Raw genomic sequence first — 14,586 nt, forward strand, 5'->3', positions numbered from 1 at the left:
CGGCAGAGGCGCGGAGCGGGACGCGGTCCCCCGCGGAGGGCCGGCAGCTCCCGGGCCCGGCGCCGCTTCCTCCGCACGGGCGGCGGTGTCGGCAGCACCGCCCGCGGCCCCGGAGCCGCCCCTCCGCTCCGCCGCGCTCCGCGCCTCCTCCGCCGCCCCGCCGGCGGCCCCAGGCCCGCGCCGCGATGGAGGGCGGGCCCGGACCGCGGGGGGCTGCTCCTCCGCCGCCGCCTATTTTTTTTTTTTCCTCTTTTTTTTTTTTTTTTTAAAAAGCACACTCCCCCCCCCTCCTCATTTCCCCCTTTTCTTGAATGAAGCGTGAGGCGGAGCTCTAGGAAACCACCGCGCCCGGCTACGCCGCGCGGGGCCGGAGCCTCCCCCTCGGGCTCCGCTCCTCCCCGCCTCTCCCCGCCCCCCGCCGCTCCGCTCCGCTCCGCTCCCCCCGCCGCCGCCGCCGCCGCCGGGAGAGCTCCCCGCCCGCGCCCGCCGCCGCTCGGAGCCGCCGCCGCCGCCGTCCGGAGCCGCCGCCGCCGCCGCCGCCGGCAGCAGCAGCGCGGAGCGCCCGGAGGAGCCGCCCGGAGCCGGCGGGGTGCGCGGGGCTGCGCGGGCGGGCGGGCGGGCGGGCAGCGGCGCCGCGGCCGCGGTCCCCATCGGCACCAGTCACACCGCACACACGCCCCGTCCGCGCCCCTCTTCGGCAGCGCCAGGGGCTCTTCCTCCGCCGATACAAAGCTGCTTGGGAAATGGCAGCAGTCAAAAGCAATTTTCCTTCTTTATTTTTATTTTCGTTTTTTAATTAATCTTTTTTTTTTTTTTTTTTGCGCTCTTTCTTGTGAAAAAGAATTAATTTCCTAAATACATACAAATTTTTTTGAAATTTTTGATTTTTTTTTTTGGTGTGTGCGTGCGTGTGTGTGGAAGCACCGGGTTCCTGCGATCGGTGTCTGAATGAAACTACGTAAATGCCTATGTCTGTACGTTGCACTGGAGGGAAAAACAGAGCACTTCTGCGAGAGCTTGGATTCAAATGTGGTTCATCTGGTCTCCAGGATTTTCCGTCTCTTTGGGGTTGTTCGCCTACCCGGGCTGCGAGGCGGGATTTTCTGAGCTTTGACACATCTTTGGAGATGTCTGTTAAACAGGAGTCTGGGAAAAAACATTTGAAATCGTAGAAATATTTTTTTTTTGCCCCTTTCCCATCCCCTTGGGTGACTTGAAGCATCAAAGCGACCAGAACTTAACGCTTCTGAAGACTTGTGATGTTTGGATTTTATTGTTGCTATTTTTCTTTTAGAGGAAACTTGACAGAGGAACATATTTATAGACCAAGTAAGTACTTTACAGAGGAAATTTAGTTTGTGTAACTTAACAAAAAAACCCAAAACCTAGTGTTGAGGTTTCTAGCAAAAAGTGCGTTGGATTAACGTCCATCCGAGGCTGCTTAGCAAATCGTGTTGAATTGCAGTTCTTACAGTGCGTGTTCGTCAGCTCCTTCGTGTCCGTGGTAGTCCAGCACCTAGGGGAAAATGCACCTGATTTTGAGTCGGTATAATATTTTTTAAGATGTATTTCAACACCGAGGAGGAAACGGTCCTAAAGTAAATTTATAATAAGTAATAAATGTGCACCTGGAAGTAAAGTATTTACAGCATTTTAATCCCTATTTATGCCGTGCATCTCAAACCAAGGAGGAAACACTGAGAAGACAAAAGTACCTCCGACACCCCGAGAACTCCCCCACACCAGCATGAATGAAACCGTGTCCAATACAATAACTGGATTATAATTTTTGGTGTTATTAATTTTATTATTATTGGCTGCTTTACTTTTTTGGGTTCATCCTGCTCCTCTTCTTCCTCTCTCCCTTCCTCTTGCTGCTTCCTCTTGGGAATTATGGCTCATCCGGGGAGAAGAGGCTACGATAACCGGGAGATAGTGCTGAAGTACATCCACTATAAACTCTCGCAGAGGGGATACGACTGGGCTGCCGGCGAGGACAGGGCACCCCTGCCTCCAGGTCTCTCTGTTCCTGCTGCTGCTGGGACTTCCTCTGATCACACTGGGCTGGTGTCTCCGCACCCCGAGCCCCCCGGCTCGGCTGCTGCTAGCCACGCGCCCCCGGCCGAGGGGCTGCGCCCCGCACCCCAGGTCGTGCACCTCGTCCTGCGCCAGGCGGGGGATGAGTTCTCCCGACGCTACCAGAGGGACTTTGCCCAAATGTCTGGCCAGCTGCACCTGACGCCCTTCACGGCCAGGAGCCGCTTCGTGGCTGTGGTGGAGGAGCTCTTCCGAGATGGGGTTAACTGGGGCAGAATTGTGGCCTTCTTCGAGTTTGGCGGTGTCATGTGTGTGGAGAGCGTCAACCGGGAGATGTCTCCCCTCGTGGACAGCATCGCTGCCTGGATGACTGAGTACCTGAACCGGCACCTGCACAACTGGATCCAGGACAACGGAGGCTGGGTAAGTCCCCCCAGTTGCTTGCTTCCTCTCCTGGCTCCTGCCCGTGGCTGGTGGGACCCTGGGTTGGGCAGGAGATCGCGCTCGTGGGAGCAAAAGGTTTGCCCGGGGGGTGTCTGCACTGGGACGTGCCAAAGCCGTGCAGGCCTTTTGCCAGTTGTCACGTTACACCTCGATGCAGGGTTCGGTGGAGTGGTTTGAGGTGAGGGAACAGCTACAGCTCGTGAGCGAAAGGGATGAGCGAGGCAGTGTCTTCATCAGCCGTCTCCACTTTCCTGTGGTCTCCACTTCTCCAAGGCAGGTTCCTAGCCGAGGCACGGTCGTGCAGTGGGAGGGGGTGGCAGAGATGCCCATCCACGTGCCAGGGAGAGGAGGCACATTGTGGCAAGTCCCAGGCAATGTTGGGACAACAGGGACTACCTGTGTGTGTGTGCATGCGGAATCCTACCCGTGAGGGGCAATGCACCAGGCTGGTGCGCAACAAACACGGGATCCCGGTGTTACCAGCAAGCAGTGACATCAGTGACAGTGTTTGCAGCTGTGGTTGTCACTGGAGTGGGGTTTTATGGTATAAGATATGTCTAGAGTGAAAAATCTTTGTCTTGAGATGAAACAAAGGTGCTGGGAGCTGTGTCTGTGGGATTGTTCTTCACGTTTGTTGTGATCCGATAGGTGGCTGTGTTTCTGGGATAGAGATCACCTCTGTCTGGAGTAGGCTTCAGCATCAACTAGAAAGGGAAGATTACCACTTGTGGAAAATGGACAGCTTTTTCACTTGTATTCAGTCAAAAGCCTTTCCTTTTTCTCTCTCCCTCTCTTTCCAGAATAAGTAACTGCATTGAATTAGAAGGGTATTCCTTTCCTTTTTTCCCTTTATTAGTTGATATATTGGAACAAAATGTGCTCCCAGCTGCTCTCCCACAAACCAAACCTGATGTATGTGTAAAGCTTATGATATTACTGTTTTGGAGGGAGAAACGGCAAAAGTTATACTGAATAAAAAACCTGGGTTGAGAGCTGGTATAACTCACCTGGAAATGGAGGTCAGCTAGGTAGGACACTGGCAATTTCAGGTTTGGTCTCCTGTGAAATACAGAAAGCTGACTCAATTACACAGCACACCTTTAACAGGTGTGTGTAAAAAATTATAAATTACATCTGTATTTCCCAGTTAACATGTTTTTCAAACCTGGTGTTTGTTAGCACTGAGTCTCTTGGTAAATCAGTGTTAGGCTAAATAATGTGCTGCCTGCACTGACCATCTCTGTTAAAAAATGAAGGTGTTGCCTTGCCTGCTGCTGAACCTAAAGGGGTTTCGTGTCCAGGGATGCAGGGGACATCCCCTGCTGCTATAACAGAGGGAGCAAGGCTTTGGGGCCCTTTTCACAGCAGGAATCTACACTGTGCACCTCCCAGCGGAGTGCTGCTGATCCCTGGCTACAAGTCACACTGGAGGCAGGATTGTTCTCCTGCTCTCCTCTGCTTCCATCAAGAATAAAAAAAATTCAGGATTCCTGGGGCCAGAAGGGGGAGCAAAAAATGTGTGTGTGTGTGCACACGTGTGTGCCTGTGTGTTATATACAAATACACACACATATACAGACACACACTTGTGTATATACTCACATACACACAGAATGACTCCAGCACTTGGTTGTTGGGACCACACTTGTTGGGACAGGGAGACCTATCCCCTGACCCCCTAGTTCATGGATCGCTACAAGAGGGTTTGTTAGTGTCATGGGGGTCTTTTTTCACAAAACAGATAACGGGGGAAAAAAAAAATCTGCCTGTGGTTCAGGGTTTTGGAGACCTTGGCTTGTTCAGAGACGAGCAGCTAAAGGGTTAGGGATTTTGCGATTGCACTTCTGGGCTGGGATGCCTAACTTGTGCGTAAGTCCCTCCTCAGGCTGGAAGCCCGTCTGCGGAGCTGGGGCCCTCGGTTCGCTCCAGAGCCAGTGAAGTCATTCTGTTGACTCCAGTGAGCTTTGGATCGAATTGTAAGCGTGCTGGGGATGTATTGTCCTGTGGGTGTATTGTGTAAAGGGAAACATAAATAATGAATAAAACTGAGAATGTGAAAAGACAGGTGTTACCAGGCGTGATTGGCCAGAGGAGGCGAGTGCTGGAGCTGTTGCTTGACAGTTAGAAGTACAAGAAACTCAGACTGTAAACAATGACTGCCTTTAAAAGGAAAGGATACTTCTTATCTATAGCCGTTTAATTGTTTATTGAGGTTTCCTATCAACAAAAGCTCCAGATTTTGGATGCACGTGATACCGTTTACTGTCGCTTGTTATTTGTAATGTACACATGGAAGATGTGCAGAAGACTACTTGAAGGTGGCTTTTGCCCGTCCCTCTGGTACATGACTGGTACCTTTGGGCCCTAGCATTATTAAACACAGGCAAAACCTTCTAGCCGGTTACAAAGAACAAAAGACTAACATGAAGTTGCAAACACAGCTTTTGGGATCCTCTCTCCAGGCAGAAGAAATCAAGGAGGGCATGGGGCAGTGAATTTTTTTTCCCCTCTAGATTTCAGGATCTGTTAGTGTAAAGGGATGCTTTAATATATGTGCTCAGTCTTCAACTTGCCTCTTGCACCATACCCCATGTATCACCCTTATTCATAAATGGCTCTTCCAAAGTAGCCTTGTATGTGGTCATGCTTGCTGGAATTTCAGCACAGTGACTTGCAAGATCTCCCTGTCAGGCACGGTGCTACAACAGGCAGGAGCCCTGGCTTTATATTTTGGCTCCCTGGTATTTTGTGGAGTGGTAAGTTTGTTAACAGGCTGCACAGTACCAGAGAAGAGAGCATCACAGTCATGAGAGGATGTTTTACACAGCAGGTAAGCTGGGCAACACAGGCCTGGTGTTTCATGAAGGGGCGGCCCTGTGTCTTATGCTCAGGTCTGAAATTTGGTTGACATGTTTTTCTTATTTATGTGTTCAGTCTGAACCTATTCTGTAAGTTGGCAGTATGTTTTCAGGATGTGAATTCTTTATATTGCAGGGGAAACAAAGAAGGAAAGCATATTGAAGGGCAGGGTGGGAGGGGGATATAGCTGGTGGAGTATAAATTTTAGGCACTAGACATCGCTGATAATGGTGTCTGGGGTTGTTAATGCCCTTACAATACATAGCCTCATGGGTTTGTTCAAAACTTAGAAAAAGCAACAGATGGGGACTGCATGTAATCTGCATTATTAGCTTGTGGTTCTGGTGGCAAATAAACGCCGCTTTCAAAGATCTTCACTTTGGCCAGGATACCGCAATATTGTACTTTGGCCTGATAACATCTTAATTGTATTAAAAAAGAAAAAAGAGGAGAGAGCTAGCTCATCTCTGCAATTTTGTGCTACTTGGTATAATGTATGCTTTCTGATTAAAAACTTAATAGCTTCGTTTTGATTTCCAGAGCTGCAGAAGGACTGTCTTGGCAGTGGCCTGTGGCACTTGGCAACTTTTTTGACATTGACATGGGGAACACTGAAGGGATACGGTCGGTGTGGGAGAAACAACTGTGTTTGTCTTGCAGTGACGGGTTCCCTCTTTGGGCACGTAACCTAACAGACGTGGGAGCCATGCTTAGCTCTGGGCACTTCTAGTCCAACATATGGCTTTCTCCCCAAGCTGTGCAAGAAAAAAAACAAGAGCATGAGCACTACAGAAGGAGACACAGGCACAGTCATATTTACATAGACATGTACATTTTTGATGTAAAGTGTGCAAGGAAGCCCAGGTGAGAGAAGCAGAGAGAAAATTCAGCCAAGAACACTTAATTTTAAATTACTGTATTTACATTCGAACCAGGAATGCAATGGCCATATGTTTTCATTTGATTCTCTTCCTTTATTGTGGTTTTTTGTATTCTACTCGAGAGTTAAGGTCACATATGGGGAAGGATTTAGATGTCTGAAGTGGACCTTAGGTGGAACATAAGCACTTGCATCCTCCAAGTGTCTGCCCAGCCAGAGGAGTGACAGAAGTCCCCGGCTTCTCACTGTTCCTCACCCCAAGCTAGTCAGGAGCTGCTTCTGCCATGAGAAAGGGAGGGACTTCGGAGCTGTGTGGGATACTGTTCCCAAGAACCTCCATGTCCCGAAGCTGGCAGGCACCCTCTGGACCAGCTGCTGTCACTTAGGCACCATCACTGGCTGCAAACACATCTGAGGAGAAGCCCTCACTTTTCCTTAGTGGTGGGCTCCTTAGTTTAGGCCTCTCCTGAGCTCTGGCAATGAGATTTTCTCCAGCCTGGCAGTGGGGCATCACATCTCCACCATCTCAGGAGGTTTCACCTTCCAGATGGCTGCTGATATTGCTGAGGTGTCTTCCCTTCTGGCAACAGGGCACCTTCTAATTCCACAGGGATGAGATTTCATTTGGGGGAGGAGGAAGAGCTAGGATGTCTGATTCCTGTAGTCTGATGTGTTTTCTCAGGCAGCTGTCCACAGCCAAATGAATAAATGCTTTTTTAGACGAGCAACAAGACCCCAGGTTTCCCTTCTCTTGAGCTGACTGTCAAAATAACAGAGCTTCCTCTTTTATTTTGTGCCTAGTAAATAATTAATTTTCTTTGCTTGGTGGCACACCTTGGAAAGGAAGCTTGGAGGATCGCTGTGCCCTGCAGTGGTCCATGGCTGTGTCATGAAGTTGAGGGACAGCAGATGAATCTGCCTCCAGGACAGAGCTAGAGATCCTGGATCAGTGTGGCACAGGGCCCTTCCAGACCTCCTGTGTGGGGCACTGACCAAGATCCCATCCCTTCTGGGCTCTGGATTTGGGCTGCGCTGCCAGGCACCTACCTGCACAACACGCTACTTCTTGGGCAAGTCCCAAGCAAAAGCCTCTTCCCTGTCAGCACAGGACTTCACCTTGCCTGGAGAGGGATGCCACGTGCTTTGCCAAGGAGAGCATGGAGCAGAGGCACTCTGACTTTCTTTGGCGGTGACGTGCAGCCTTATAACGACTCAATCCCCAGTGGGGCTAACCCCAAGTCACTGTTTGACTGGTAAAAGGAAACTGTCTGAAATCCACTCAGTTAAATAAGTGAATTGGCAGTTTCAAGTGTTGCACCTTCTAGGTCCTTTGCCAGTCTTTGTGGCTTTGTGGGTTTATAATCGAATTCTCAAAATATTATCAAAATATTTTTCTTTTTGCTGTTGCTGAAGAGCAAGAAATTCATTCTGTGGAGGATCTGTGCTGAAGCAAGGAGGAGAAGAGCTAGGGCAGAAAGAGAAAATTACTGTGGTTCTCTAGTCCCTTTCATTTATAATAGCTTTCTCTGTAACTTGCAAAAACAGTAGGCTGCATATTTTCTCAGAAGTCTGTTTTATTTCTAAAAAACAACAACAAAAAAGTATTGACTGTGACCTTTAAAATTTCAGAACCAGGGGTCTCACTTGTGGAGATGATGTCATTTGCCTTGATCTCGCAAAGAACTGTAAAGTTCAAACAGCAATCCTATTAAAAAGTTTTACTTTACTTTCAATATTGAAAAAGAAGTTTGTTCTGTGCCTGCACTAACACAGGCATCTCCCGAGCTGCTGTGTTAGCTCTGCTGGACAGTAAGGAGCTTAGTTTTTTGAGTATGTAGCTTGAAATTCAGAGTCGGTAATCCATGAAGAAAATCCAGTTGAATTTTTCTGCCGAGGCACAAGCCTTCCTCCGATGGCAAAGCACGGCTCTAGCAGGAGAATCACAAGACCTATGCAATGATGTGTGAAATTGCATGTGGAGCAGAAGCATTTTCCCAGCGGCCAGATCCCAGGGCCTGGGCTTCCTAAGGCAGCAGGGGAACTTTGTACTGCATCGCCAGCAAACATTAAGCCCTTGTGCTCAGTACAGGTGTCCTGGATGAGAGGGTCATCTCTCTGCAGGTTGGACCTGGCACGGTGGAGGGAGGTGGATGCAGAAACAGGAGTGGCGCTCAGGTGTCGCTCTGAAACCTCTGCTGTGGTTTTGGTCTCGTGTGGTGGTTTGTGCCTGGTGCATGGAAAGCCAGCCTTGTGCTCTGCCATCACCACTGAGGGATGCTGGCCTGGGCCTTGGGGCCAGGGTGGATGAAGTGGTGGCTCTCTGCTTGCTGGCACCATATGCCAGCAATTGTGCTGTGTCCATGTCTCCCATCTTGCTCTGCAGCCCCCTCACTGAACCTGCCCAAAGTCTTCCAGCACCACGGTGCTGCCCCAGGGAAGGCAGCGGCCACTGGCTTCTGACATGAGGTCTGGGCAGCCCCAAACTGGGTCAGCAGCCTGGGCAGACATGGAGCTAAAAAACAGTGTGAAAGATCCGAATGAATAATGACTATCCTTTTAGGAAAGAGGGTTTTTACTTCTTGCCTGATTCATTTCCATCCCTTTAGGTAATCAGGGTTATGGTGAGACGTTCTGGTTCTTTGCCTGTTTTTGCCTTCTGCTTCAAGGTGGACCAGCAGTCCTCAGTTTCCTGACTGCCCCCTTCCATCCCTGCTGCTGGCTGCTGGGGAGGGTGCTGGGCTCTGCCACCCGGCCATCAGGAACTCTGTGTGTGCCAGGTGTGGCTCTGCCCTGCCCACCTCCATCCCTGTTTTATTTTCCTTCCCACCCTTGGGAGGGTGGAGTCCAGCCCTGTTTGGTTTGTTGGTTTTTTAGAAATAATTTATTTATGAGCACCTTGTGGCTGCCCTCCTGCTGATTTAGTAATAATAATAACAACATTTGTTACTCAGTGGCAGCAAAATACTGATTATTTCTAAGGGCAGTACCGGCCTGTTTTATTTTCCATTTCATATATAATAATAGGATGGATGAAGGTGTGCAGTGCCATAAATCTTCTCTTCCCCAGCAGGATAGCATCCAGGCCTTCTTGGCAAACATGAATGCTGATGACAGATTTGAGGGATTTTTATTTTACCCTGGCTTTCAGTCTCATTAACAATCTGATGGCCTATTTTTTTGCCTTTTTTTTTTTTTTTTTTTTCCTTTTGGCTCCCAAAAGACTGTGAAACTAGATAACTTTACCAAGCGCATCTGAAAGTCTGGATTTTTTTTTCTGTTATTTTATCCTAATGTTAGTTTGCTGTCATTGTATATTGATAGATTTTGTAAAATTTCCCCTTGCTGCAAAGTTTCTTACCAGTTTCTGGATTTTACAGTTAATGAGTAAGAAAACAAATCTGATGTTAGAAAGTGTTGCCATTGACTTCAATAGGAACAGGAAGAGGCACTTAATTGGACAATTGTAGTTGTGTTTACTTTGTATATGCAGCAAGAAAAATAAGATCAAATGGAAAAACCACAGGTTTTCAGCTAATAGAGAAAACCAGTTTTTTCTGCAGCACATGATTAACCTTTAGAACTTGTTTTCATGGGAAAGCTGTGAGTGAAAGTACTGAGTTGCATTCAGGAAAGGTTTAGATATTTATTTTTAAGAATAAGAAAAACATCTCTGCTTTTGTTTGAGTCAAATTGCTTGAAAAGGCGGTTGTAGACCTTGGGGTAAATTTAACATCAGTTGCTGAAATCAGATCACCAGGTGCTGAGGGTAGAGCTTTCTCCAGGTATTTCAAAATTATCAGTTCCATTGCTTCTCCCCCAGAGCACCTGGTGTTGGTCAGTGACTGGGGAAACTGGGTTGGATACGCTGCTGGTCTCATCCATCCAGGGAAAACTTACTCCTGCGTGTGTTTAAGGTAATTGTAAGTGCACTTAATGTGTTTCTGTAAGAGCACCCTCATTACAGAATTTACTCCTGTGCTGACTGGAGCTCTGCATTGCCACTTCTCACTTAAAGTTGCCAGCTCATCCTCCTTGTATTTGTCGCCAAAGTTCTGCAGAAAGAGACAGGTGCTGGGTTAGTGGTTTGCCTTGATGATCTTAGAGGTCTTTTCCAACCTAAGTGATTCTGTGATTCTATGATTTTGAGTTAGTTGAAAGAAATAGTCTGCATCCTTCAATGCATACATCATTTTATTGCTATTTTATTTAGGAAGCATAAAAAGAATGATTCCATTTTGTTGACTGAAAAGGCAGCTCAGTGGGTTTCAGGGTACTTCAGTGAGTAATTTAAGAATGTGGAGCAGGTACAATCAAAAAGAAAAGGCCTCCTTTTCCCCCACGTAGTCACTGAAAGAAGCCATCGCACAGTTGTTTGAGAAGGTAACGAACAGTCAAAACTTAACTTCCTTTTCTTGGCTGTAATACTGAGTACATGATAGGAAATGGGGCAAATCACTAATATCTCTCTTTTTCAGTTAACCCACATATGAAATAGGTGTTCTTGCTATACAGCATACAAAGTATGGGAAATTTGTTGTTGCCCATCGTGCTATCATGAATTGGGCTGATGGTCTATAATTAAAAAAAAAAAGGAGTGATACAAGGTACAATTTTGAACAAAACATCCAGTTTAATAATTTGGAGCTTAGAATAAAGCTGAAATCTGTAGCACTACATTTTATCATTGCTGGAGCTTGCTAGCTTGGCAAAGAGCAAAGTAAGTGAGATTGTGAAACCATCTTGGGTGAGATATGAGTGGAGAGGAGATAAAGGAAAGAAAAAAGAAGTTAAATGGAAATTCAGCCTAAACTTTTTCAGCTCCACTCTTTGGATATGTTTAGCAATGCTTGGGATGAAAGCATATTAAAAAGATCAGTTTCAGGTGTTGATATCTAGTTTTTATGTAGGGGAAGGGTGAGCAGTGAGAAATGGCAAGTGACAGTATTTGTGTTTTCCTTTAAGTGTCAGCACAGTTCGTTGGGTGTTTCAAGAAGGAATTTGTCTTTCCTTTTCTATTCCCACTATATGTAAAAGCTGTCTGTGGCACTTCAGGGAAGGAGTAGTGTAGGTATATCACATGCGCCTGTAGGAAGTATCCTTATGTGCTTGTATTCTTGTGTTTCCATTCACAAGCTTCAATAAATGTTCAGCAGCAAGCAGCAAAAGCAATTTTAAACTTTTTTTATTTTTTAATATGAGTAGTAATCAAACCTTTTGGCTTAACCATGAGCTTGAAGTTACTTTTAACTATCTTGCTGAAATGAGGCTTAGGAGACAAAATTCTTGTTGCGTGCCTTGGAAAGAGTTGCCTGAGTCAAGAATACAATCTAGAAAGATGGGATAAGACCACAGACAGCAGGCCAGTGAAATCTACAGGACGGTCCCGTAGCCTGTTTTTGTGATGGAAAAACCCTGGCAGGCTTTGTCTCTAAAGGAGCAAGCTCCTTTCTTAGAATTATTCTTCTCACTGTGTAGAGAAAAAAAGCTGTTCAGACTGTGTATTATAAAACGTAGTAGAGGATCCTATTTCTAATCTCTTCTTTTTAATAGAGAAAAAAGAGTTAGAAATAAATCAAAGATAAACACACTAGTAAATGAGTTGGCATTTCCATTAGCAGAATCAGGTGGTCGGTGCTGTAGGTAGATAAAACCTGTTGAAATTCTCAAGAATGAACTCACAGCTTAAGTTAAAAAGGAGACACTAAAGAAACTGAAGTAACTGCTTCTTCGTTCATAACTGAAGCAAATTCTACATTGTGCTCCAAGTGTCTGCAAATTTTTTCCCAAGTCAGACATATCCAAAGCCCCTCTCCTGAAGTGATCTGGCACATCCCATTAAATCACACTCTCCAAATATCTAATCCTCAATCCGCTGCTGGATGTGCAAGGTCTCAAATATAACTGAGAAGGAGTCCTAATGCCTGTGTTATTTCTAGGTTCCAGCTTGACCTGTTCCTTTCTCTGTTTTCCAGATCTGCAGTAATTAGCAGCAGTGCTGTGGAGCTTGGCAGAGGGAAAGGCTTTGCTCCTCACGGGGCCAGAGTGCCGCAGCAGGGCACGCCGACGAGGGAGAAAATGAACCAGTCTCTTGAAATGTCAGGTGGCAATCAAGGCTGCAAGGAAATGAGCCGGCCTGGAGTCTGTTCAGGCTTCTGCAGTAGCTCACAGCTGTCTGCAAAAAATCCCTGCAGTACAAAATCTGTGTATTTGGCTCCAGACTGAATGTGTGGAATCCTTGCCCGTTTGGAGTCAATAGCTAGGGTTTTTTTTCAGTGTGGGTGCTAGAACTGGTGGTGTCTAGCCTCCCACAGCAGTGAGTGTCTGGGCAAACCCAGGAAGGGATCAGGAAGTGTTGTACAGAGCCTTGGTTACCATCTCTTGTTGTACAGAGATGGTTGGGCGCAGCTGTGCAGTGGTGGAAAACTGGAGCAAGGCTGCCTCAGGCTTTTCCTTGAGAGTGCTTTTCAGCCTCCCCAGGCATCCTCACTGTAAGGGGAGCCCAGGATGTCGCACACATCCTGCTGACTGAACCTGTGTGGGACAGGGCTGATAGTGTCCCACCAGGACCACAGCAGTTTTCTAAAAATTGTTCCTGCTCAGCTTGGCCAGTAAAGCTGCTCCTCAGCCCCAGGGGCGAGCTGGGGAGCCTCCCTGGTGCTCCAGGAGCATGAGAGGGGGGCCTTTCCACTCTGCTCTCAGTCTGAGTGGCACGGGTGGTGGGGAAACCTGCCAAGGCATACCTTTGTACCTTTTTTTCATACCTAATGAAGTGGATTGTTTCACAGGGGAATAGTGTATTTATTTTCCAAGCAACTGGGTTTTTCCTGCCTTTTTTTAAAAAAAAAATACTTCATTTTCCCCAACGTGGTGAGAAGGGTGCTTGTGACATGGTAGTACATCCTGCAGACTGGAAGTTTTGTGTGAGTTCAATGGACCAAAGGAAGAGGCAGCACTGGCACAGTTGGGCTGTGTAAACTGGCCTAGGGTTTGTTTTAGAAGACTTGCTTGCCTTTTTTTTTTCCCTCTCTCTACTCCCTTCTTTTCCCCCCTGCAGACACAATACATCATTCTTGCAAACGCAACTGTTTAACTTTAATAACTGGCCTAGAGCAAAAACTGACAGTGGGAGAGGAGCTGTTTGGTTTGCAGTTGCTGACAGCTGGAATAAACTACCTGTTCTTTTGGAAGGGATGGACAGGCAGCTTGTTTGGTTTTCAGGAGACTTTGATCCCTAAAGAAACTCCTCTCAGCAGAAGAAATAATGACTAGGAACCGTGGCAGCTCCGTGTTGCTGACTGCTCTTTATATGTAAGGCTCCGAGTTCGATGGGGAAGCTCTGTGTGCAGGTGTCCCTTGTCTCTGTACTTCAGAGCTTTCTGCTGAGGGCAACTCCTCATCCTGAAAGGTCACTGTCACCAGTGCCTTGGGAGAGACCCAGAATCCTGCTAAAATCAGTTTCCTATGATGAAGGTCCCCATCAGGCTGGTTTGACAGGAGCTCTTCAGAATAGTTAAATGGCTTGGGTTCTCAAAACCCTGCCTTGAAGCAGTGAAGGCTGAATGATTAAGTTAGAGATTAAATAATTTTGCAATGAATGGTTCTACCTCTGGCTCCTTAAGAAACTCAGCCCTCTTACTTTGCCAGTTCTCAGAAGCAAATGGCAGCAGTCCCATTTCCTGTTCTCTTCCCTCAGGGCCTGCCACCCTTTTTTTTTTTTTTTTTTTTTTTTTTTCCTCCCAGGGCCATTAGACAACATGTAAATTATCATTAATAGGGCCAGAACAATACTGCATTCCCAGTGGGATCATTAGGGTCAAAGCCACCGTGTGCCAGCCCTCAGTGTGATACTAACTTTGGCCCTGTCTGCCCCAGGGTTTGGAGGTCAAGCAGAAGGGGGCTGTTGACCACAAACCCAAGCAAGACCTGTCTCTGCAGCCCTGTGACCACAGTGGACTCTGTCCAGCCTGTGCCTGGGGCTTCTTCTGACCCCCTGGCAAGGCTGGTGTGCTCCAACACACTGGCTCCTTCCTCCACCTCTCCTGCAGCCTCACTGGGTTCCTTAGAGGGGTCAAGTCCTCTCCTGGACAGGGACCTTGCCAACCTGTGCCTCGATGCAGAGTCTGCAGAGGACAGAGACAGGCTGGGGGAGCTGAGGAGAGGATGCTCTACCCCACTTTCCTTCCTCTGCCAGTCCCTTCCTCCCAAGAATCCTGAGAGTCTTCCCATGGAGGAAGATGTTGGCAATGAATCTTGCAACACTGGCTTTGGAAACTACATGGACTGTGTACCGCAGCTCAGAGGGAAAGGAAGAGCAGCTGCCTTCAGGCTTTAGCCTTGGGCTGGGTTCTGTCTCTTGCCTTTGCTTT

The 14,586-nt window shown here is 47.5% G+C and overlaps 1 protein-coding gene across 1 annotated transcript in view; it reads left to right on the forward strand.

Annotated features, from left to right (window-relative positions):
* The first annotated feature begins 504 nt into the window (after positions 1-504).
* BCL2 (BCL2 apoptosis regulator) overlaps positions 505-14,586 on the forward strand; it is a 92,537-nt gene continuing 78,455 nt past the window's right edge. Inside the window, exon 1 of the mRNA XM_066326007.1 lies at positions 505-2,460. Within this exon, the coding sequence (XP_066182104.1) occupies positions 1,894-2,460 (567 nt within the window). The 5' untranslated portion in view covers positions 505-1,893. The remainder of the gene's footprint in view (positions 2,461-14,586) is intronic.

This window comes from Sylvia atricapilla, chromosome 1 (assembly GCF_009819655.1).
Source record: "Sylvia atricapilla isolate bSylAtr1 chromosome 1, bSylAtr1.pri, whole genome shotgun sequence".
Classification (NCBI taxonomy): Eukaryota; Metazoa; Chordata; class Aves; order Passeriformes; family Sylviidae; genus Sylvia; species Sylvia atricapilla.